The following is a 23,839-nucleotide window of genomic DNA, read 5'->3' as shown; positions in this document are numbered from 1 at the left end:
CTAATCATACTGGACACCCTATATAACGTCTGTCGACTATCCACTGTGCTGTACACTTAAACTGACACACAAGCACACGTACAATACTTTGCACTGATGTCCAGATCTGTTGTATTGATTTATGAATGGGAGAGGGCATCCCCTCGCAATCATCCTCCTCACCTTACATAATGATGTTAAGATTTCATCCGAAGCATCTCTTGATTTTCTGTATAATCTATACGACTGAAGACGTTACTTATGTCAGATCATTAGCGAATTATCTCTAACCCAAGGATTTCCTTATTTTCAACATTACTGTATAACACGTCGCATTCATTAAGAATTTGTCAGTACAGTAGCTTTATGGCAGAATTAAAATGAAATCAACGACGAACAACGTTTTTAGGAAGACACATACAGTAGACTAAATGCATTCAAATTAAATCGTCCTTTGCATTATCATTGTTATTGTCGACTGCTGTCAACCAAGTAAAATCCTTATAATTTTCACACCCAAGAGTACTGCAAGTTTCGTCCAGTTCGCAATATCATAATGAGACGTCTTACGGCAACTCTGTTGATACTAAAAAGTCTCAAAATACAATCGATTGCATATTAAACAAAAATCATCCAAGGCATGACATGGTTCCTGTCATTTATGAATCTGCACAGTTCGACTGAACTCATCATTGTTTTACTGCCATCCCCATCCAACTGTCGAATTACACCTGCTCCTCCCAATCTAATCCTACGCATCCTCTCTTTTGCCATTGTGCAAGACACAACAAAAATCCACCGCATGAAGAATACAGTCATTAGTGCACCTCTTTGACGCGTGACGCGCGTTATCCGGCGCCTTACCTTTTCCTGCGCACGGCTCAACCGCTTTTGGACATTTTTGGCAAAGATGCCTGTTTTGATGTCCGCCATGGCTGCTGGTACTGAAATAAGATGAGAGAGACTCTGGGAGTAAGGGGATGATAGGTAAGTGGGAGGGGGAGGAGCGGATTCTTAAAGCGACAGCTGTTTTTTCATTGTGCATCAAGAGCCGTTCCATCGGTACTGTAACTCACAGTGCAGTACTGTACCTCCTGTGTGGTCTACAGTTACAGTGGGAGCGGATACAGGTCATGATGAGACGATTCCACCGCGTTTCTTATGAAACAGCAGCCGAACCAATGGGTGTGGAGGAAGGGTAACCCAAACTACAGTGGCAATTATTTTAAAGTTTACCAATTACCACTTCCAAAGGTAATTCTCTATCGTATGCCATGTTATTCAGGACCTCTTTACATATTCATATACATGATCAATATAAAAATACATGATCAAAATACAATGGAAAAGAAAATCAAAGTATTATCTTGTGTGGTTGTCAACACACATGTTGTACTTGTGAAGCAGTAACCCTTATCCAGGACTACTAATAATACTGCCCCCATTCCACCCACACCCAGGGATTCAAATGTGCCACTTTCAGGTTGCAAAGCAGGTTTCTGATTTCACTGTCCCAAAAAATTATACCAAACTGTCACAAATGACAGTTGACTGAGTAAAAACAAATATATCCCAAGGGGCTTTTTTGTGTTGTTTATCAAATTTGATTTCTGTTCCCTGCCTTGAGGTTCCAACAAGAATATGTGATGGGTCAATGCCATTTGTTTATTTTAAAGTGTACTCCATTACTTGTCGTGTACACTCCAGATTGGACAGTAAGTAGTAATGTCACTCTGCCTGAGGACTTCACAAAGATGTCTGTGTTACTAAGAAACTAGGATGACAGTATCTGTAAATGATGTATTTTGAATTGCTTGTCAGTATGACATTGATTGTCATTGTCCTTTTCGTTTTGATTGTTCTTTGTGTTGAGATGACAGTTGTGAATCACACATGAATGGTACACCTGTTTCCATAGATTTGTCATGTTTTGAACTTCTTTTATAATATGTCTGTAAAAAGAGGGACAGCAATACAGTTGGCTGAAGGCTGATCTTACGTTTTATTCTGGAAAGAGTACAGAATTCAATACTGTTTATCTTCTTACAAATTGTTTTTCAAATTGAAATTTCTAATTACTGGCAGCTGTCCCAGTTGGGGCTCTATCAGAATGTTTACGTAGAGACATAATGTATTGTTCAGTATTCATTGAAATGCCTTTAATATCTGAAACAAAAGACAAAGCAAATGTTCATTTGAAAGAAAGTGGGAAATTAATTCCACCACTAAGGAGTGATCCCATCAGGATGGGACAGTCAGTTACCCCATGATTGCAGAGCGTAGTGATCTGGGTGGTACATAGTGACTGAAGACCAACTGTAGTTATGAGGGGGCTGTCCCATTCACTGTCCTGTGTACCAGCACCAAGGTTTTGAATTTCATGCAAGTGACGAAAGGAAGCCAATGAAATGAGGTGAGGAGGGGTGTGACTTGAGTATGTTTAGGAAGATTGTAGACAGGCCATACAGCTGCATTCTGGATTAACTGTAGGGTTTTCATGGCACAGGCAGGACGAGAAGCAAAGAGCTGTCCAGCTGTGAGAGTACCATGCCTGAACTATGAGCTGTGTAGAATACACAGTGAGGTAGGGGTGCATCCCTCAGATGTTTTACAAAAAGAATCTGCATGCCTGACTCACTACTGCGACCTGATAGTAGAGGGAAGGTTGGCTGTCAAGCATTAAGTCAAAGCTTTTGACAGTAAAAGGCTTATAGAGTCTAGACTGAGGGAGAGGTCTTGACATGGGGAGGACATGGATGGCATGGAAAGCATCTCAGTCTTAGCCAGGTTAAGCTTTAGGTGGTGGTCCACCATACACTGTGAGATGTCCTTCAGGCAAGCTGAGATGCAAGCAGCTGCCCATGTGTCTGATGGCAGAAAAGACAGGAGAAGTTGAGTGTCATCAGCATAGAAGCAGTTTGAAAAGCCATGGGAGGAGATGATAGAGCCAAGAGACCCCTATAGATGTATAGGGCCCCCCTTTAGATATAGCCATAATAATTCTGAGATCTGATTCATTACGATTTTGCTATGTTTTTTGTATTTACTTATGTACCATCCACTCTTATTCAAACAGAATTTTGATGCACCCTCAAATGGTTACTTAATAAATACCAAAACTTGGTATTTTGAAAGTAGTGGTATTTCTTCTTGGTGCACTTCAGTGGCTCAATGCTCCCATCTCTCACTGAAGGACTTCCACGTTTGCTGCGCTCTCCACAGCATTCTTTCCTACTCCCCTTGTTCTAGCCGTGGGGGTGGCACTGGACAGCTCATCTCCACATTTTGGAACTATCCTCTCTTCCCCCTCTCTGCCTGTGAATAACATGCTGTTACTCTTACAAGTCTTACTGACATACAGAAGCAGCACATGATTGGGGGCCATGATGTAAACAATTTATGTTCTCTAAAATACAAATATGACTATGTTTTTAGTGTATAATGCATCTTATACTTTCCATTAACTTCCTAAAGAGAAGTGATCACACTGTGAATCAACTTATTCCTCTTGGCAAGGGAGCAATCAGTTTTAATCTCCAGCTTCGACAGCAGCATGCATTGTTTGCTATTTTGTACTGAACGAAAAAAGTGGACATTCCTTGTTCTATAAGAACACATGCTATTCAGAAGGAGATACATGAAGACCGGGTGGATGTCAATGCAGCAGATGCTGGCAACTTGATGTATATAATGACCTGATAATAGCCTATGTCAGTAGTAATGCGTCAATGATGATGCAACATGGTCCTTCCTGGAAGTTCTAACGTGTAATTAGTGAAGATGAATGAACGATGTACAACACCTCTTACCAACTGATGGTGTGTTCTTGAGATTTTTATCATTTTCTTAGCCAAATAGCACTACAGGTGGTTCTACAAGAAAAACGACACAAAAACGATGTTTCACTCATAGTTGTTATGTTTAACTGATAGGAAACACAAATCAGAACAGTGAATGGCATTATTTTACATCCCATACCTGAAGAAAGCATAAGGCAACACTTGCTACGGGCACAAACCTGTTCAACCGCGCTTTCCCCAGCATGAGAATGTTTAGCCATAGGTAGCATGGCTAGCAAAACTGCTAGCTAACTTGGATATTTGGATATGCAGACTCAACAACGTTTCACTCATAACTGTTACTTCCAACTGACAGTAAACAAAAATCAGAACACGGAATGAGATTATTTCACATTCCATACCTGAACAGGGGGGAAAATAGTCATAAATAAATGAGAACATAACACGCTGTTACTGTCTTTATTGGGGTGTTGTATTGATTACAACCTGCAGCCCATGTTTGGTGTATTCTCACGCTTCACTTGACTGAACCTCCCAGTACTGAGCAGTGCTCAAAAAGGAAAATCGGAACCCAACCCCAGGGGCACTGCTGCTCACTGCAGAACACTGGCTTTCTTGGGGCCTGTCTGGCTCAGGATCACATGACACCTCAGCTGATCTTTGTGCATCTTACTGGTGTCTGCTGAGAAACTGCTCCAACAGACCATGTGCCTGAAGGTGAACTTCCTGTCTGTCTTACTCGTCTGCTATGGTCAGCCCTTAGAAAGGATGGCCCTGATTGCTGCAGAGAGATGTCAATGGGAGCAATGGGAGAAGTCTGTCAGTCATGCTGACATCACAGTTATACTAAAAATACCTAAAGCAAAGTTGTGTTTCTGTCACATCATTTAGATCAACCACTTTGGTTACGTTCAAGAGAAGTATAATTACAAGACCATATGCCTAGACTTGTTGTTGTTGAATATCTACTAGGCACAAAGTGTAATTGTCTACACTGGACAAATAATCTTTGCACCAGTGTTGGACCACTAAGTATATAATGAGGTGCATTCCCACTACTGGGGCGATACCTAAAGCCTTAAAGAAAAAAAAAAAACAAAACATATCAACTCCACTTGTAGCTATAAGAGTAACATGATTATTGTAGTTAAAAAAATGTTTATTACAGTAATATTAAAGTAAATGTAGTAATCAACTATGGTTATACTTGAACAGAATTCAGTTTTTGGACAGCTGCTAAAGATACACCTAAAACACTGGTTCGAGTTAAATAGTATGGTATACTATTTCAGCACCATCTAAATGACATATGGGAACTACCTAAGTATGTGATAATGACTGAAAAGTCAGTGATTCAATCATATTATTCTTTCCTCTCAAACCAGGAGGCACAGAAAAATCTTAATATAAATCCGAACTTAATATAAATCTGAATATCTTGACACAGAGCACAGTATCCATTTGTCCAACTTGGAGGACTGAAAATGACATGACTGCTTTAAATGTAGTCACTGGAGGAACTTAGGGCACACAAAGGATTTCTTAAACACACATTAAAAACCACACACAATGTAACACAGACCATTTAATGTTCATTTATATCAATTTATATCCATTTAATCATCAATAGTATTACATTTTAAACAGTGCGAATGCAGCAAACAACATGGAAAAATTATTAACCCAAAACATTGTCTGCACTATTTATATCTATTATTATTATTACTATTATTGTGTGCATAATACTTGCTTTAGTGTTACTGACACTAAAGCAAGTATTGATTTTTTTTTGTTTCCTACAACTATGAGTTTGGGAGCTGCTCAGCAAAACATGTGCAGGGATTGCGAAAATGTGGTACTCCGGGTACACACAGCGGTTAGAACAAAAGCATACAGCGATTAGAATGCATAATGTTCTACATGGCCATTCAAATCCTGCATTCCCCATGCTTATTAAGACTGATATGAGTATCCAGTTCAGAAACCAAGCATAATGATGAAACCATGTGCTTGTGTGCTACATTGGAAATGACATCAGTTATAACCAGCTAGACTCAAGCACTTATTTTATTTATTCATTTATTTTTTTACCAAAAGCAAGCAAAAGATGTATGATCACAGTAGCAACAGGGAACTGGACCCATCAGCCCTGTAGACACAAAGTAATGTGTGGACACAGTTGCCATGGCATCTCCATTTACTTCTTCATCTCCAGGATCCCACTTCCAGGCCCCCTCCGCTTTGCACTGCAGATATTGCAGAACTGGACGCCTGGGATCTATGGCAAAAAAGTATGGGAAAATGCAGATTAAACCCAGATGTAGTTTATGAGTAGTCAGGACTTCTTTTATGCATTGTCATTATATTAGGAAATGTACTGAACCACAGGAAAAATGAGATACTTCCTAAATGCTGAACAAATGGTTCCCCTCCAAATATATGCTGTTTAAGCAGGTCAGACTAGACAAAAAATGTTTTCATACAGTGTGATCCTATTTCAAGACTGAGGAGCAACTTTTAAAATTGACTCGTGTGACTCGTGTGGTTTCTGATTCTTTCCGTTAACAGAAAATAAGGCTTGGCTGGGAGTGAACTTTAAAGCCAAGACACCCTGTCTTTTAAAAGCTCTAGTGAACACTGATTTTTCCAAATGACCTTGATACAGACTTATATAAGAATGACATTTTAATGCAATAAGGGACAGAGAAAGAAAGCATGAGGAATGGAATCAAAGGCTGTGTTCATCACTGAATGTTTTTTTTTTCTTGTTGCACACCTTTTTTCCCTGCCCCTCCTCTCTTGCCTCTCTGCTGTACATTCATGTCATTCTTACCATCCACTAATCATTGTTCTCTATTTGTTTCTTGTCCCTGCTCAGGGCTCCTGCCTGGAGCTGTAGTCCAAGCATCACAGCCCGATCTCCAGTCCTGCTACTTCGCTGCCCTGCCTATCAAGCCAACTGCGTGCCAAGAACTGGACATTCTCTAGGATACATTTTATAATGACTCTGTTATTTACTACTGTCTATCAAAACGCAAATGTCTTAAAGTACATTGTACAATTTCAAGCATTCTATGTAATTCTATCTGCCCAGTGCCAGCCAGAAGCAGATGGGCCCCCCCTCTGAGCTGGGTTCTGCTCAAGGTTTCTTCCTGTAAATTAGGGAGTTTTTCCTTGCCACTGTTGCCTTAGGCTTGCTCACAGGGGGTCTCAGGCCTGGGAAAAATGTAAAGTTGCTTTGTGACAACTTGTGTTGTAAAAAGTGCTATACAAATAAAATTGAATTGAACTGAATTGGATCACTGAATGGTTGATCAGAACACCACATTACATGCTAGGTTTTCATACTAATACACCTCACCTGTTCACACAATACCTTCACCTGGCTTGGTGTATTAGGGTGTGAATTAAGTGTGAATTAAGGCCTGTGTGCTCTTCAGACAGAACACAGAACAGTCAAAAAGAAGATCATGCCATTATTAGCATTAAGCCCTTTGTGTTGTTTCTTATCAGAAATGTGTCAAGGCTGAATATCATTACTACAGCGTATACACTAAAAACAAACAAAGAGAGAGAGATACAGCAGGGAGGGCCTTACAGTTCCGGGGGATGGCAGACACTCCTTGTGGAACATGTGCCTGCAGTGGAAAACCACCACACTGAAGAGCTTAGCCGTGTCTGAAAGATACAAGAATTACAAAACAGTAATGGATTCTGGAACCGCTGAAAGGACTTGAAGAGTATTTCCATGAAAATGTATCAATAGCTCATCCTGCTATTATTATTTGACATACAAATACATATGTAAGCTTGATGCTGTCATTAAAATTCCTTTGGATGAGTTTGTCACTGAAAATGTCACTGTATTGTCACTGAAATGGCTCTATATTCATTCAAAAACATATATCCTTTAACAGGGAGAAATCAAATTCACTCAATGCACCACATATTTTGCTATGGAAAGCAGAGGGTTCAAGTCTTTAAACAAATACCAGCATGCTAAAATTTTTATTTTAATTTTTTTTTTTTTTTACCAAAAATCTCATAATCAGATCCTATTCAAAACATATGGAATATTTGTCAACTTTAAGGTATGTGCCAATTGTGCAGCTACTTATTAATGATGAAACAGTGAATTTTGATATTGGGCACAGTTTGTTTTAGTTTACCACCAGCAGTCATTCCAGTTTTTTCCACATCATTTATCTACTGAGCAGAAGTTAGGCACATCACCTTAGGTAAGGCAACATGCGCACTCAATAGACGTTATGTCAATTTCACACATTGTTATAGTTTACCGTAGCAAATCAGGTCATATACCATGCTCAAAGGTACAAACAGCAGTGCCCTACCCACGATTCAATCCCGCAGTCCTCCAGTAACAAGCCCATTTCCCCTCCCATCCTACACCACAGCGTATACACCACACAGTATATAGTGCTATGCAAACGGTAGAAAACATACCTGATGGCAGTATTGCAGCATGGCAAGACTCACAGATGTTCTCCTCTGCGGGGGAAACAAAACAAAAAACAGGGTAGCTGCTCAACAGGCTTAGTGGTGACTGTGAGGTTTTAATTGCATTTCTAGGGCAGCACTCAGACACCTCTTATGCAGCGAGTGTGGCTGTGATCAAATGTGCTGCAACCAAATGCAACCAGAGACAAACCATTACATGTGTGAGAACAAAAAGGTCTTGTGAGGCTCCGTGGGGGTGAGATACCAGGGTAGCTTTGTTTCCCTCCTCCTCATTGCTCTCTGTGTAGCTGTCACATCACAGGTGGGTGTACATTAGTGGAAGGTTTCCTACACTCCTGTGCATCTCAGATCTTTGTTCCAGCTCAGACATTACTTGACTGGATTGGTTGGCTGCCTGAATCACCCCTGGGAGACCATTTGCTTGATAGAAATGTATCCCTGGCCTGGGAACTCCGGAGCCAGGAATGGACACCAACGTTTAAACAGCCTTGATCACACAACCCTCTGGATACTCCTTGGTTTAACATGCAAACCAATATATTTATCAAGCCTTCAGATCAACAGATAAACAGATGTACTCCAGGAGACCCCGACTGCATAAGGCTTAGAGATGCTTTTTATTCAGCAACTGATTAACACATATACCAGCAGGAGACTGAACTCCCTTCCCAGCAATGATTTCACAGTAAATACCAGAGGTGGACTGATACCTCAAGTCACAGTCCCAGAGGAATATCTTGGTCTATCCCAAATAAAGGAGAGGCACTTCTGGCACTCCAGGCAAGGTTTTCTGCCCCTGCTCTGAACATTCAACATTTACTAAAGTCTAATGACGGCTTCCACTACATACTACTAGTACTAAAGGTAATAATGACAATAATAAGTAATCGTGGTATTACATTTTTTACATTACCTTTTAAAGTGGAACATGAGAGGGCAGCTAAAAGTGTTAATGTGGCTAAAATGTGAATTTGCTTGAATATATGTGCACAAGTGCAACATAGTGCAAGGCTGTATGGGACTGGGGGTGGGGTGGGGTTGTATGAGATCATTGTCTGGCCATGGCCAGTGGTGACTGCTGAGCCAGCAGTTTGAGGCTACAGACAGCCACGGGAAGTTCAGCTCTGTGGCTGGCAGAATGAAGGAAGGCCCCACACACAAAACAAACGCAACACAACATACCTTCATTTTCTGTTCTACTCAGCCGTACAGCTTCCGCTACATTTAGAGCTAAAGGCCAGAGCAGGGTGGGTGGTAGGGCACAGACAAGCATCCTCAATGGAAATAATCAATACCGGTGCAGCATATTTACCTACAGTGCCCCCCCCCCCCCCATCTGAGTTAAATGGAAGGACAGGGGCCAGTAAAAGAACTGACACCATCTCAAAAGTTCACCAAGATCTGTGAGTCAATACAGAAATACAACTGCTTTTTTCAACAACCCTTGGGAAAAGTATTAGAAGAAAACATTACTTTTAATATTTCAAATATTGTTTTGCAAATTTGTTTTTACAAACAAAACCCTAAAGAAGGACCTGCCTGAACATTCAATGTCACAGGTTTCGGCAGGAGAGGGGTGTCACTGTACTAGGGGTGGGACAACTGGAAGTATCTGTAGAGCTGAAGGAGGAACTGGAAGTTTGATGCAAAATTGGAAGAGGAAATATAATTACCAGTGCCACAGAAAAATATATTTTTAAATTTATAATTTAAAAATCATAATTCAAAGCAGAAAGGCAGTGGGGAATGTAATAGTGACGTCCACATGCACAACATGAATTTGAACACACTTCGGTGAATAAATAATAAGAACTCAGAGTAAGTCACAACTCTACTTGTGTAAAGAAAGCCTTTAGCTAAAACGCATGGTTGACACATATTACTTGTAGGTGTTGCTAACTGGGTAATTTATGTATTTTTGTGAATTTTCCCTTTTGTTCCACTCCATACCCACTATCACGCTTCCAACTAATCCTTTTGATACAGAGAAGCCATGCCCCTTGCACTTTTAAACCATCCAACCTTTTAAACCATCACAATTGTTTACTGATGTGTGCCCCTTTGTTTTTCACTCCTGTTTTAATTAAACAAGCAAAACATGCCATTTTCCCCTTCCTTCAAATAGAGAGAGAACCTACCATCCACCCTGACTCCTTTCATTTGAGTCCTGTGCATCTTCTTCAGCAGGGACAGTGAGTCAGACACCAGGATCTTCTTGCAGCCCTCACGCAGCAAGATCTGCAGGACATCACAACAATCTGTCAGAGGCTCTTTTCACCAGCTGACCAAATGGGGGCCTGTAGCAGATTCTTCTAAGTCCCAGGTTCTTCTCTGAAATATCTCGGCTGTGAAATGGTATAGATCTGGGAGACCTCCATAAGCGATATAGCATGGGGCACTGTTGCATCACTGCTTATATGTGCGCAAAGAAAAATGTAAAGACAATATAAAACTACACTATATGGACAAAAGTATTTGCCCTTCACTGGAGATAAGGGGCCTAGCCCAAACCCTGAAAAACAGGTGTGGCCAATCTTCATGCTTCAGCATACCAAGACATTTTGGACAATGCTATGCTTCCAACTTTGTGGCAACAGTTTGGGGAAGGCCCTTTTCTATTCCAACATGACTGTGCCTCAGTGCACAAAGCAAGGACTATAAAGACATGGTTTGATGAGTTCGGTGTGGGAGAACCTGACTGGCCCGCACAGAGCCCTGACCTCAACCCCATCGAGCACCTTTGGGATGAACTGGAACGGAGATTGCGAGCCAGGCCTTCTCCAACATCAGTGCCTGACCTCATAAATGCTCTACAGAATGAACGGGCACAAATTCCCACAGAAACACTCCAAAATCTTGTGGAAAGCCTTCCAAGAAGAGTGGAAGCTGTTATAGCTGCAAAGGGGGGCCAACTCCATATTAAAGTATATGTATTTGAATACAATGTCATTACAATGTAATGGTCAGGTGTCCAAATACTTTTGTCCATATAGTGTATGTGTGTTGGACGTCCATTGTGTATGATAATTCAGAATGCGGAAGGATGAAGCAGGTCAGTGTCAAAAGATTTTTAAATGGAGCAAAACCTGCTGTTTGACAACTAAACTGTAAAATGTGTGCACTCCCAGCAGAGGGGAGGGGCAGCCTCCTGACCTGAAGGTTGTAGTCCTGCAGGATCTTGACCAATGAGTCTCTCAGGTTGGGGATCTCCATGCCCTCCTTGATGCGGTGGATGAGGAGGATGGGGTCCACATGTGTCCCAATGTTGTTCAGCAGCCCTGTGATGAAGGCTGATGGACAGAGAAAGGGTGCATGGGGGGACAGAAGATCCTAGTTAATGTGGACTGCCATTCATTTCTCACAATGTCATGTGCACTGAGAAACTCATTTTATATATATTACATTTTTGTTCCGTCTGTCATTTAATGGGAAACCTATAATTCAGGCATATTTGCTACTATCATAGAGCAATGATGTACAAATACTTTCTTGGCTGGGAGGTCACTGATTACACAGCTACAGAGGCACCCTTTAAGAGTATGCATGAATTCAGGTCTACAGTTGCCTTGTTTCACTGAGGAGGGTACGTGTAAGTGACACTCATGCACCTAGAACACGTGCTGCACTATCAAGCTGTACACGATGATTGCGTGACTCACGGGGCTTGTCGATGGAGTAGGAAATGAGGTCCTCCCACAGCTCTGCATCGTCCTGCTCTTTGGCAAACTCAATGGCCTTGTCCACATCCTCCAGCTCCTCCATGATCATCTGAAGAGCACGCCTGCAGTTCCCCATCCGGCCTGCAGAGAGTGAGTTGCGGCATTTCTCAGAGACAAGTTCCTTCTCCTTGAACTCATTATGCAACCTGGCTTCCTGACTGAGCATTTCAACTTAATTTTATTTAAATTCTGGAAGTGATATGCAAAAAGGTTATGTTTACTGAGAGAGATCTATCTAGGCGGGCCCATTTATACTCCTCAATTAAGTAATTTGCCCACTGATTACTTCAAACCCTGTTTAGGACCTGGGCATGTTATGAATATCTGTGTGACCTCTGAAACCAATAACTTGTGGTACACTCATTAAAATGTTTATGAAATTCCAATGAAAGCCTCAAAGGCCTTGGCACATTCAATGAGCTTTCCCAGTAAGCTTGCATTAAAAAAGTCACATTTTATGTCATTTTGTTCTAGTTATATAGATGCATATCTTCAAGGATATGGGGGTAAACAAGGATCATTATCATAGCTCTGTTTTGAATTTTAAAGTTTATTTTGTTTGTCGCCTCTATGATCTACCCTGCAGCCTTTTCATAAAAGTTTAATTCATCTCAAAAAGAGAGGGAATTTCATCATGATGGTGTTATAGATGGGAGAAGCTTCAACAATAATCCTGATTAGAGCCTGCTTGGTTTGCAGAAGAAACTTTTAAAAGATAAAAATGACAGAAATCTCAACACAGATTGCAGGGTATGAATATAAAATGGTGAGACCAACTGTAAGTGCTAAATAAGCTATAGTCTTTATTTTCCATGACTAAAAAAATGAATACTTTTAAGCTCCAATACAACAAGTTATCTATAAGACGAAGGTGATTAAAAAAATCAATAATGTTTTTCTCCAAGAGTCCTGTAATACAACTTCCATGATACATCCGATCCTAAGCTATGTACTGTTAAAGCACTCACTGAGTAGGAAGACTGTCTCCTCCACAAAGTTCCTCTGCTGACAGATCTCCAAAGCCTGGGGGGTGGGGGATAGAGGTAGAGACAGAGACAGACAGACACAGAGAGAGAGAGAGAGAGACAGAGAGAGAGAAAGAGAGAGAGAGAGAAAGGTGAGGAAGAGTGATTAAGTCTTTGGTCTTACCTCCTTCAGTTCGCCTGCACCTCCATACACAACTGAACTATACTTGCAGTTCCCATGTGCCCCCATAGACCTGATAAATGGTACTGCAGTGCAAACTGGTCTTACAGCATGCATTATATATGTTGTATGTACCTTATCATGTGGCTACATAAAATTATCCAAAGAGAGTCTCCCAAATGAGTAAATAATACAAACATATGAACATATGAATTCAATGAACATTATTTATACATTGTTTATTATTTTGATTACTTAAGACTGACTTCATACATTCATCCTAAATCAGCTGGGGACTATTAGAGTAATTAGATTAGGCTAATTTAGAAGGAAATCTTTTGGTATTTTTCGTTTCTCCAGGCATTAGTTTACATACTGTAGTTTACTGCCATCTGCTGGTAAAAAGTGTTAATACATTTACATGTACATTAAATTACCCTGGGCTCTAGCAGTAGTAAGCAGTAGGCTGGCAGCAGTGGTATTTTCCACATATCCAATTATTTTACAACCATTTCACCATTGCACTCATTTCACATAATTGACATTGTCAGTTCTGTCCCCATATCCACGCCGTACTTAAAATCCTGAACTGGCTTCATGGATCAGTGGGTCTTACAAGGAGTCAATACATCACCTTCTCCAGTGGGCAGTGGGTGCTGTCTCTTAGGAAGGGTAGCAGGTTCGGCCGGTCATACTCAGCGTACAGGCTGATCTGTCGCTCGTGGTACCTCTGTCCTTTGTGGTGGTCCCGCTTGAACAGTTTGTGCAGGTACTGGAAATTAAACATTAGTAGTATTGAATACATTTAGTACAGCTACTGCTGCACTTGGCAAAAAAGCTTTGGGCAAAGATGGACAAGGCCATAGCAAAGCCACTGTTAAGAAAAATGTGAGAAAAAAGAGAATGACAGACAATTCAGACACATTTAATCAACTTGTTCATCCAAGGTCCCTCCAGGCTGCCTAATGCAACAAAATTAGCAGCATGTAGAAAGTTACACTCATGATACATTCATTGCAAACAAAGTTCATACTTGACGTGAACTTTCTCCTCAGTTATTATTTTAGTCCTCACCAAACCATTTTTTAAACCAAGGTTGCAGAGATATCAAGACTGCATTGGTCCCACAATGGAAGGAGCTACTCTACACTGTCAATAGGTAAGTAACAAAAATCGATCAAAACTGGGCTTTTTTTTGTGACTGCATTGAGCTTTGAATCTGCTGGAGCACAGGGAGGTCCATTAGTGCCACTTAGGACATTAGTCTCACCATCACTAAGGTAAAAAGGGAGACTGAGGTAATTTACTGCACCTTAAAAACATCAAAAAAACAACTGCATTAACTATATAAAGGGTCCACATGGTATAGCAGCCTCCTAGACTGTACTGCATAAGCCACATAAGGGGCCCACGTAGTACAGTATAGAAGTCTCCTAGACTATACTTACAACATGAAGTAGTTCAGGCCTGTTCTTCAGCTCCTCCACAACTTTGTCCGTCTGAGATTAGAGAACACAGAAAAACTTGCTGCCTTAACTCCGCATTTTAATGTATTCCACACATTCATCACTAAAAAGCAGGCACACTTACCGATATTTTGTCTTCATTATCCAGCAGCATATCGACAGCTTTCTGAAAACACAAACACAGCGCTGACGTATCCTTGCAGCGACAATGTGCAGGAATAAAATGTGACTGTGGTGTGTGACTATCCACACATAAAAAATGACACTGCTTTGCAGGTTGAGTGAACTTTTTGCATTTATTAATAATATCTTAACTCATTCAAATATATTAACTGAAGCTGATGTGGAATGAAAACCACATTTCCTTTCTCATGTCCTGACATAACAAAAATGTGTAATATATTTATCATGCAGTCTTTATCATAAAAAATAACATGTGAATCCCAATTCCTCCAACAAATGACATAAAAAACAAAAACCCTTCTCTGTCACTTCAAGAAAACAGTTAATGAAAATATGCAAAGCCCTAATAAACTAATAAAGCATATGATGGTACCAGACCAGAGAAAGACACAAAATCATGAGTGGGGTCATCATTGCAGCCAGTGAAGACAGTTATGAAAAAGCGTGTGACTTGCCTGTAGCTGCACACTTGGACTGACGGATGAAGTGCATTAAGGTGAAATCAATTTACATTGTACATCCACTACCCTCTTCTGAGTTCTCAAAACTCAGTTAAGCAGTGGCAAAAATACAGAATGTTTCCAATTATATCTGTGGCAGGACCTAAACTACTGTCACCATTATATACTGATTCCAAACAGGAGTGTATAACCAAGCTCCTACCTCTTTGTCAAAGTCCATAAGGAGCACAATCTTGTCTTCAATGGAGGAGAAGAGGTTGTGTTTGTGGATGAGCTGGTACACGTCTTTGTGCCTCAGTCTCAGGTATATCTCCAGGGCTCTGTCATAGCGCTGGTCGTACGTGTAGCTGCAGGGGACATCCGACACAAACAACATAAAAGCAAATCATTTCCTTACCTTTACGCCATAGTAATCCTGCCTATTAGTTGATTTAAATTTAAGAAATACCAATTTAGTGTTAACTCAAATGCAAGATACTATTTGTATTGCTTTTTTCCTTGGTTTCTGTACAGATTAATTTATTTACAGTGGGCTGATGATGGGGTAAAATGACCAGCTGAAGAGCAGGACTGGAAAGCACATATGAGTGTAAGGTTATTTGTGTGAGTGTTGTTCAAATATCTCTTGAGCACCGTTGATGGAATAAAAAAACATTTTGCTGTTCAGTAGCACCTAGCATATTTTGCTCTTCACTAGCACTGCGCTTTTTTTTTCTACACTGGCTTCACTGAAGTTTTTTATATTTTTAGTGTGTGACCATATACAGGCTTACTTTTGAAGAAAGGAAAAAATGACTGAATGAAACAGGTCTAGAAATGGTAAAATCCCTCATATAATACCTGACCCCTCCTGTTTACTGAGCTACTCAGCAGGGTCATTTGAGGGTGTGACAAACCCCTTTCAGTACCGGGTCACACTCAATATACAGGTACCATTGGGGTCTTTAATTTGTTTTTTTTTTTTTTTTGTTTTTACTTACTGAATTCAAGAGGGGGAGATGAAGATTTACCTATTTTATCCTTTGAGCCAGTGAGATATCTTTCTTGACTCTTGACTCTTGCTGTTCTCTGTGTCATATCATTTCAGAAAACTCATGCAGTGCACATCATAATAGCGAATTTTAATACAGCGCCTAATGTGGTACTGTATTTGACTGCTCCACACTGTTCTTTAGCAGCGCATGCTGGCAGAAGGAGCGTGGTGTTGCAGGGGTCACTCACAGCTCAGCCAGAGTGGTTAGCAGGGTGCGGTTGGTGGGGTCCTTCTTCAGATGGTCACTGACGGCCTGCACGATTGTCATGTTGTTGTAGAGCTCTCCGGGCCATTCACGGATGAGCATGGCGAAGCCCTGGGGGGAGGCGCCAGAAGGGTCAACACTATGATGCCCTCTGTGAGCATGTGGAGAAGGGCATATGAGCAGGACTGGAGGGAGGTGTTTTTTTTCCTGGAGGGCTGCAGCATATATATTCTATGATGACCAGATGTTCAGATCATGCATTCCTCTCTGCCGAGTAGCTTCCAGTTGTTAACAATAGGCTCTAGTGCTGTCTGTGTTCCTCTGCTGACTGACTGTGGATTCTCCATTTTACACCATTCTCCTTCACCAATATTCATAACAATCCAGCAAAGCACAGAGTGTTAATAAACACTTTACCTTAAGCTCATTTTCACACTTCCAGAATACTGAATGAATTGTAAGCCACAAACAGAAAAACATAAAAGCGTAAATAAATAATAACAGTTAAGTAATTCAGACCCCTTGCAGTGTTTAGGTGGTTAGACTGCCAGCCCTACGGTTGCCGAGGATCCTTAATCCAGGACCTACGGGTAAAGCAGCATAGGATGATGCACCTCAAAGTCACTCTTGAGGAACTCGTGGAGGATCATCTCATAGATGGCAGGGCGGAGGCGCAGGTCTCCCCTGGGCAGGTACTGACTTATAGCCTAAAGGGAGAGAAGACAGGTAAAACTCAATAGGCTGGAGGGGACGGAAGGGCCTAAACCTCACATAAGACACTTCACACATTCATCAACTCCCACTGCTAAACAGAACCATGGCAGCAGAAGTAACAGCATTTGATTTAACATGCGGCTATGTTAAGGAAAAGTTTAACTGCCTGCTTAGCCAATTTCATGATTAATTTATTTTCCAAAAAAAATGGCAGCAACAGCCAAAGATGTAGCTAAGTTAAGATGGCTTTTCCAGTTGCGGAGATGGATGCTCCTCAGGTGGGCTTGCTTCTAGAGAGGCGTTTCTTTATTAGACTGTTTGGTGATTAGATGATACTTTCCTTTCAATACATTCCAGAGGCTGCTTGCAATGTAAAACAAGCATTCCTTTTTTGTTTGGAGTGATTCACAGGGGATAATAAAATGGCAGGTAATCAAAGTATAGAGCATTTGTGGTAGTTATCTAAATTTACTTAAAACAAGGTGGGATGGCTCGACAAAGGCAATAATGCACTTAACTAAACTTGGTCAACCAGAGACACACTAAGTCGAGATGACACACAGCTACCCAGACTGGCACTGGCTCAGGGGTGCATACCCCCTCCACCCTTGCTCACCTTGAGTTGTCCAATGGTCTTGAAGCGGTACACCTCATTCTCCCACAGGTCCATATTTTTCCCCAGCACCTTCTGACACTTCCTAAGGGAGGCAGGAGAGAAAGCGTCTTGTAACCCCTCTTAACTCCAGGAGGTAAAATCCACCACAGAGACAGAAGAGAGGCGAGACATCTGTACCTGGCAGCCGTGTCGTAATCCCCCTTCTCCACCAGGTGATTGATGTAAGCCATGCCAATTTTCTGATCAGACAGGAGAGTTCAACTCAGTGATGGGCCACACTGCGGTTACTCAGATGATGTAAGATACAGGCTAACACTGCATCTTAAAATAGCTCAGGCTTTAGAGAAGGTTCTCATTAAAAGGTACTGCACTGCTTAGTGCAGGCGAATTAAGTGTATGTCTCTAGACATTTATGCACTTTCTTATTGTTGTGCTCCAAGTTTACATGAAGTATTGCATCTTATCTACCTTACTATGTATAGCAGACCACGTCAATGATATATACAGGAAACCAAAATGTACGCAAAACATACTTCAGCCACGGTGAAATTACAGTACCTGGACATCATGTCGCTTGATGTTTTTAAAGCTGATTTCTGCAGCCATAAGAGCTTCCTGTGAGAAAAAAAATATTTCACTAGATTTTTAATTTGCTCACCAAGTGCCCTTGTTTTGTTTACATTTTACTAACAAGTACCCTCCACAAAGGATTAACAGCTCTGACCCCCCTCAAATAACACTTTTATTTTCCATGACATTTCAGTGACATTTTATGGATGAACTGACATTGATGTTATTTTCTATCAGCTTAAGCAAACACCAACCAAGAAAAATTAAAGTATTTTACCAGCTGTGAAAGAAGGGAAGAATGACCTTTTATATTTTGGCAGTGTTCAGTCCATTAAATCAATAACTCAGTCAGTTAACCATTAATCAATAACCATTTTAGAAAGAGTGGAGGCCTACCCCAAATGCATAGAGTTTGGACCAGTAAGTATTCTTCAACTTACACACCTGACAACAAATGACTCCTTAAAGGAATCAATCTGGTGAAATAGCACAGTGCAGGGTTTCCCAAACTTTATTATGACATAACCCTTTTACAGTATAACACTGTAACATACTGTACAACCTGGGCAGGAGATGAAAAATTGTAATTAACCGTTTCATGGCTCTGAGAACATGCCTCAGAATTACACCACCACATGACTAGGATGTAGAATATAAATAAATAAATAAATAATATATATACAGGCACGCATCGCTTAAAAGTCCACGATATGTTCTGTGAAACAGGACGTTATGTGATTTGGACGTTGTGCAAACACCATACTATATACTTAGCAATCCTATATGGAGTAGGCTACTGTAGCCAAGATATTGTAAACATACAGTACTGTACTGTATTTCAACTAATGTATCTGGCAAAGTACACTGTAATATATGTGCTAAGTTGGTTAATACTGTACTGTAAAGTCAAGTGGGTAACAGATTCAGGTGAAACACATTTGGGTGCTTAATTAATCAGTTAAGCAGACCAATCAAATTAGGAGGGGGGTTGGGCAACACTGACTAAAACAGAGAGGAAACCAATGCTATGACAAAAGTACTTTGTAAAAGAAATAGTTTTGGTCCATTGTTCCTATTTACCAGTTTGAGCTCTAGTTGTGAAAACATTCACCAATACATAAATGGTAAATGGGATTTTCATGAATAATTTTAATATCACTGCACCCTGATAAATTTTAATATTGTAACTAATCCATTCCACATCACTACTTACTTTACCGAACATGGAAATGTTTATTGACTCTTTCGAGAAATAAGTAGTTCTTATAATAAGCCAGAAACTGAACACTACTGCATAATGTTAATAGTCTGTGAAGTAAAGAGGGATGTCTCAAAAGTCAGCTTGTCAGGTATCTCATTCAGGCTAGCTAGTGAATCCAGCTCTCTCCTTACTTTATGTAGTCTCTACCAAAGCAAAGTTCAGCCAATTAGGGATCAGTTTTATAAAAGCGATATGGTATCCAATGTAAGTTGCTCTGGATAAGAGCATCTGCTAAAATGCCAATAACTCAAACCATCTACATCATGAATAATGATAAATGAACGAATGAAAGAAATGGAAAACTTGTTAAAAAAACAAAAATATTACATGAACTCAATTTTGCAAAGTTTATTGTATTGTGAGGTGAGTGGATTATCTCATGCGTAATATATCCCTATTTATTAATCTTCTTCTAAACTAAACAGGGGTAATTCAATTTAAATCAACCACATCTTTACTGTACTATTTAATACCTTCAAGTGAAAGGACATCTAAATATTGTAAGTATCATAAACAAAACAATCTAGTACAAGACACAGACAGGAAGACACAGACAGGAAGTAAAATACAAATATATCCCAAGTAACCTTGGTCCCTGCCTTGGTGGACAGGGATGCACTCAAACCACAGTAGCCCATGCAAAATGCTGACCTCATACTTCTTCTTGTCCAGCAGCCAGTCGATGTGGTCATCCTGATCTCGCTCTTTGGCCACCACGATGTCCTTCGGGCTGATGATATAGAAAAGGGGCTCGCCCTCTGCATGCTCTGTAGGAATACAATTAGCCTGCATTGACCACCATCAATGTACTGTAAAACAACACCTTCACTGAAAAACACATACACGAGCAAATACATTAACGCTAAACATCTTAAAACTTCATCCCCCAATAGGACCCCTAGCATTCTGTTTAAAAAATGTGAAGTCAAGCATGAAAATACAAGGCCAAGTCAGCTTGCTAATTGTCTGTTTTGCTTGCTATATACTTGACTGTTTTAATCTGTAAAGTCCTAACAAACATGAGCCAGTGAACACAGCATAAGTATACAGCGCAAGCTTTGAAATGAACATACTGTTACAGTAAAGACTTCATAGGGTAAAATGATTATGGTAGCATTATGAATGTTTATTCAGACAACAAAGAGAGCATGTTTGGGTTTGCTTGCTTGTTTGTTAGTCGTAACAGCCACATAAAGGCCATTTAAAAGCTGTCTCTTCATAAGATGTACCTGTAGCATTATTGACAATATCACACATTACCAAATTTCAAAGGAATAGTGGATAGTTTGTTCCTGTTTTCATTTTCTGTCCATACTGCTACAACTGGATACTTAATGACAAAGGAGCTGACATCAACAATCACAATACGCATTCCATCTTCTAATATCATTAAGAATATAGGTAATCTAATTTGCTAATAGATATTGAGGAACATAAAGACCAGTAAAAGAGCACGCTAGTGTGATACTCCAACCACAACCAAAGCACTACTTGCAGAATGGACCAAATCTTTACATCTTTTGAGAAATAGTGTGAGATTGATGGTTGCAGTAAGGTGCAACAAGGCCTTTTGCATTACAAAATTTATGACAACTGTAAATGTAAATACTAGGGCTGCCCCCTAATAGTCAACCAAACGTTAGTCAATGAGAAGAGTCTTAGCTGACCAAGTTTTCATTGGTCAGTTAGTCGTAGAAAAAAAACCCCCTCAAACTCCATTCAGGAGGTGCGCCTTGTCATTAAAAAGTTAATAGACTGTCAGGCAGGAATTCATCCAAAGTGTGGGATCATTTTGAGTGTGGAAAGAACTACTGCAAGAAGGTGACATGCAAAGTCTGCATGCAAAGATTCGCCTATCATTCGTCGACCTCAAACATGACATATCATCTGAAACATGTAGGGGTGATTTTCTCCGAGCCCATACAAGTCTGATATGCCTGACTGTGTCAGCATGTACAGCATGCAACACTTACCAGAACCCCAAAAAATCGCATGGATACATCATACTTCCGTGGAGTTATACCCAAGAAGCTGTTTCGATCACGGAAAGTAAATTCACTCAAGCGGTAATTTTTTTTTTGAATGACAAGTTGTGTCTATTGTTTCATGTGTCATAGTCATGATCATTTGACAGACTAATTAGTACTTTAACACATCCTGAAGTTTGCCATGTCAGAGTTTCTCAGTTTTGAAGCAAGTCAGGTTTAACTGTAAGGAATTATTGCCAGGATGATTGTAACAGTCGTTTCTTTCGTCCCTCTACAATAATAACTATACTTATTATATTATTATACTGAAGTCGTTCCATATTTATACAAAACAGCACCTGGTATTGATAAAACACACACGTGAGTTGTTGATCACAATGAAACTTAGTTTCTGTCTGTAACGTTATCTTTTAAAATGATGTTTATCTGAAAAGTGTTACTTTCGTCCCGGCTCTCCCCTAAGTAGCCTAACGTTATTATCCCTTTCACGCGTAGCTTACTTTTTTTGCAATGTAGCGTGCTGCTACATTACATGGTTCGTTATGTTTTCATTAGCGTTATTAAGCTTCTCATAGTTTTCAGTTAGTATTTGCTATATATTTTTAACGTTAAATCACTGTTTCCTCAAAGCTAAAATTAGCTAGAATTTTTCCAATCTAATGTTCTAATCGCACCAGTTTTAGCATACGCGCTAACGGCTAATCACACTGGTGTGACTGTACACACGAAAAAGGGTTATTCCATTATGCTAAATTATTAATGGCCTAATTAACATTAACAAATTGCAAAACTAAGATTATATGCAGCTAAATAAATATATTGTCATATGCGCTATTAGGCTTATCCAATTGTTTGTGGGGACTGGAGAAGCTAAATTACCTCACTTACTGCATGTTTAACTTCATGTTCATAAGTTGTATTATGTTATACTGTGTTGAAATAAATTAACAAAATGTTCATTCTCCTTGCTGGTTGTTCCGACACATTCAGAATCTTTACCGCTTTTGCCGTTAGCATTGTCATTAACAGGCGGCTTGCTTTGTGCGTGCGCCTGTAAAATTTATATTTTAAAGGCTCATTATTACGGTTTTGTATTTCTTTGTAACACTAGCACAGTGTTAACAATGTTACTTATAACATTCCTCCTCAGCCCTGGAACTCAAATCATTTTCTGATGCCCCAAAATATATATATTTAAATAATTAAATTAATGTCATAAACGTGTGACAACTAGTCGACTAATGGCTTGAACTAACAACTACTAGTCGACTAGGAAAATCTTTGGTCGGGGGCAGCCCTAGTAAATACAGTATTTTAACTACTTAGCAAGAAACATGAAAGTCTGGTACAGGTCCATCTATTCATGGCTAGGTGACATGATGTCAAATGATGCCTTTTCTCATAAGGTGTTACCACAGATATTCTTTATACAGTATATAGAAGAGTATCTGTGGTGTTATGAAGTTGCCATCTTATACTTCTTTATTCCAGGACAAGGCATTAAAGAATGCAAAACAGTACACTTTTGTACCAAGGCAGCAGCTCTTCTTCTGATTACTGCTGCATAAAAAATAAAATGTAAATACTACAAATCAACTTGCGCAGTTGTGTCATGTTAAGTGACAAGCTGATGGCCTTGTTAGAAAGCTAAAAATGGAGGACAATCTAAAAAACACAAATGCCTCTATGCAGGACATCACAGTGGCTTATCTTGTTGCCTTTTTTTGTAATTGATTCCCACCAGAAACATCAAGTAGCCCATGTTGTTTCCAGTTTGTTTCTTATATTGTGGTTTCATCCTGATGGCATGATGAGTAAGCTTGGCTGCCTCACCCAGGCGGTAGTCTCTGCACTCATTCTCCTGGAAGTGGCGGACCGTCAGGGCATCTGAGGAGATCTCCTCACAGCTCTCTGGCTGGGGCTGGATGATGTCAAGCCGAGGACGGGCCCGGAACTCTTCATCCTGCCCACAGACACACACACCCTTACCTCTTACAGTCTGCAGATATTTTCACAATCTTCACCCATTTCCCCTTTTCACATTATTAGATTTTAGACAATACAGTGTACTCTATTGATAAAAAATACTGACATGGGTTTTATATAAGTATTGTACTAGCACATAAGTGAAAAAATTATTTAAAATTACAAATAAAAAATTTAGAATATTAAATTGCAATATGAATATTGTATCTTGCACTCAATATCATAGCACCTAG

At 40.0% G+C, this 23,839-nt stretch overlaps 2 protein-coding genes across 2 annotated transcripts in view; both read right to left on the bottom strand.

The window, feature by feature from the left end:
- Window positions 1–914, bottom strand: part of LOC118773760 (amphiphysin-like) — a 109,238-nt gene extending 108,324 nt beyond the window's left edge. The window contains exon 1 of the mRNA XM_036522834.1: window positions 844–914. Coding sequence (XP_036378727.1) covers window positions 844–912 — 69 coding nt within the window. The 5' untranslated portion in view covers window positions 913–914. The remainder of the gene's footprint in view (window positions 1–843) is intronic.
- Window positions 915–5,454: 4,540 nt separating this feature from the next.
- The window catches only part of vps41 (VPS41 subunit of HOPS complex), a 54,767-nt gene continuing 36,382 nt past the window's right edge, over window positions 5,455–23,839 (bottom strand). Inside the window, exons 12-29 of the mRNA XM_036522194.1 lie at window positions 23,454–23,583; window positions 20,284–20,399; window positions 18,360–18,416; window positions 17,979–18,040; window positions 17,802–17,883; window positions 17,086–17,178; window positions 16,455–16,582; window positions 15,436–15,580; window positions 14,714–14,755; window positions 14,572–14,622; window positions 13,758–13,895; window positions 12,946–13,000; window positions 11,918–12,058; window positions 11,412–11,548; window positions 10,397–10,496; window positions 8,244–8,288; window positions 7,378–7,457; window positions 5,455–6,057 (exon numbers count right to left, since the gene is read on the bottom strand). Of these exons, the coding sequence (XP_036378087.1) occupies window positions 5,977–6,057; window positions 7,378–7,457; window positions 8,244–8,288; window positions 10,397–10,496; window positions 11,412–11,548; window positions 11,918–12,058; window positions 12,946–13,000; window positions 13,758–13,895; window positions 14,572–14,622; window positions 14,714–14,755; window positions 15,436–15,580; window positions 16,455–16,582; window positions 17,086–17,178; window positions 17,802–17,883; window positions 17,979–18,040; window positions 18,360–18,416; window positions 20,284–20,399; window positions 23,454–23,583 (1,683 nt within the window). The 3' untranslated portion in view covers window positions 5,455–5,976. The remainder of the gene's footprint in view (window positions 6,058–7,377; window positions 7,458–8,243; window positions 8,289–10,396; window positions 10,497–11,411; window positions 11,549–11,917; window positions 12,059–12,945; window positions 13,001–13,757; window positions 13,896–14,571; window positions 14,623–14,713; window positions 14,756–15,435; window positions 15,581–16,454; window positions 16,583–17,085; window positions 17,179–17,801; window positions 17,884–17,978; window positions 18,041–18,359; window positions 18,417–20,283; window positions 20,400–23,453; window positions 23,584–23,839) is intronic.

This window comes from Megalops cyprinoides, chromosome 2 (assembly GCF_013368585.1).
Source record: "Megalops cyprinoides isolate fMegCyp1 chromosome 2, fMegCyp1.pri, whole genome shotgun sequence".
NCBI lineage: Eukaryota > Metazoa > Chordata > Actinopteri > Elopiformes > Megalopidae > Megalops > Megalops cyprinoides.
The sequence above is the reverse complement of the archived record's forward strand: the minus strand, read 5'-3'. Positions and strand labels throughout refer to the sequence as shown.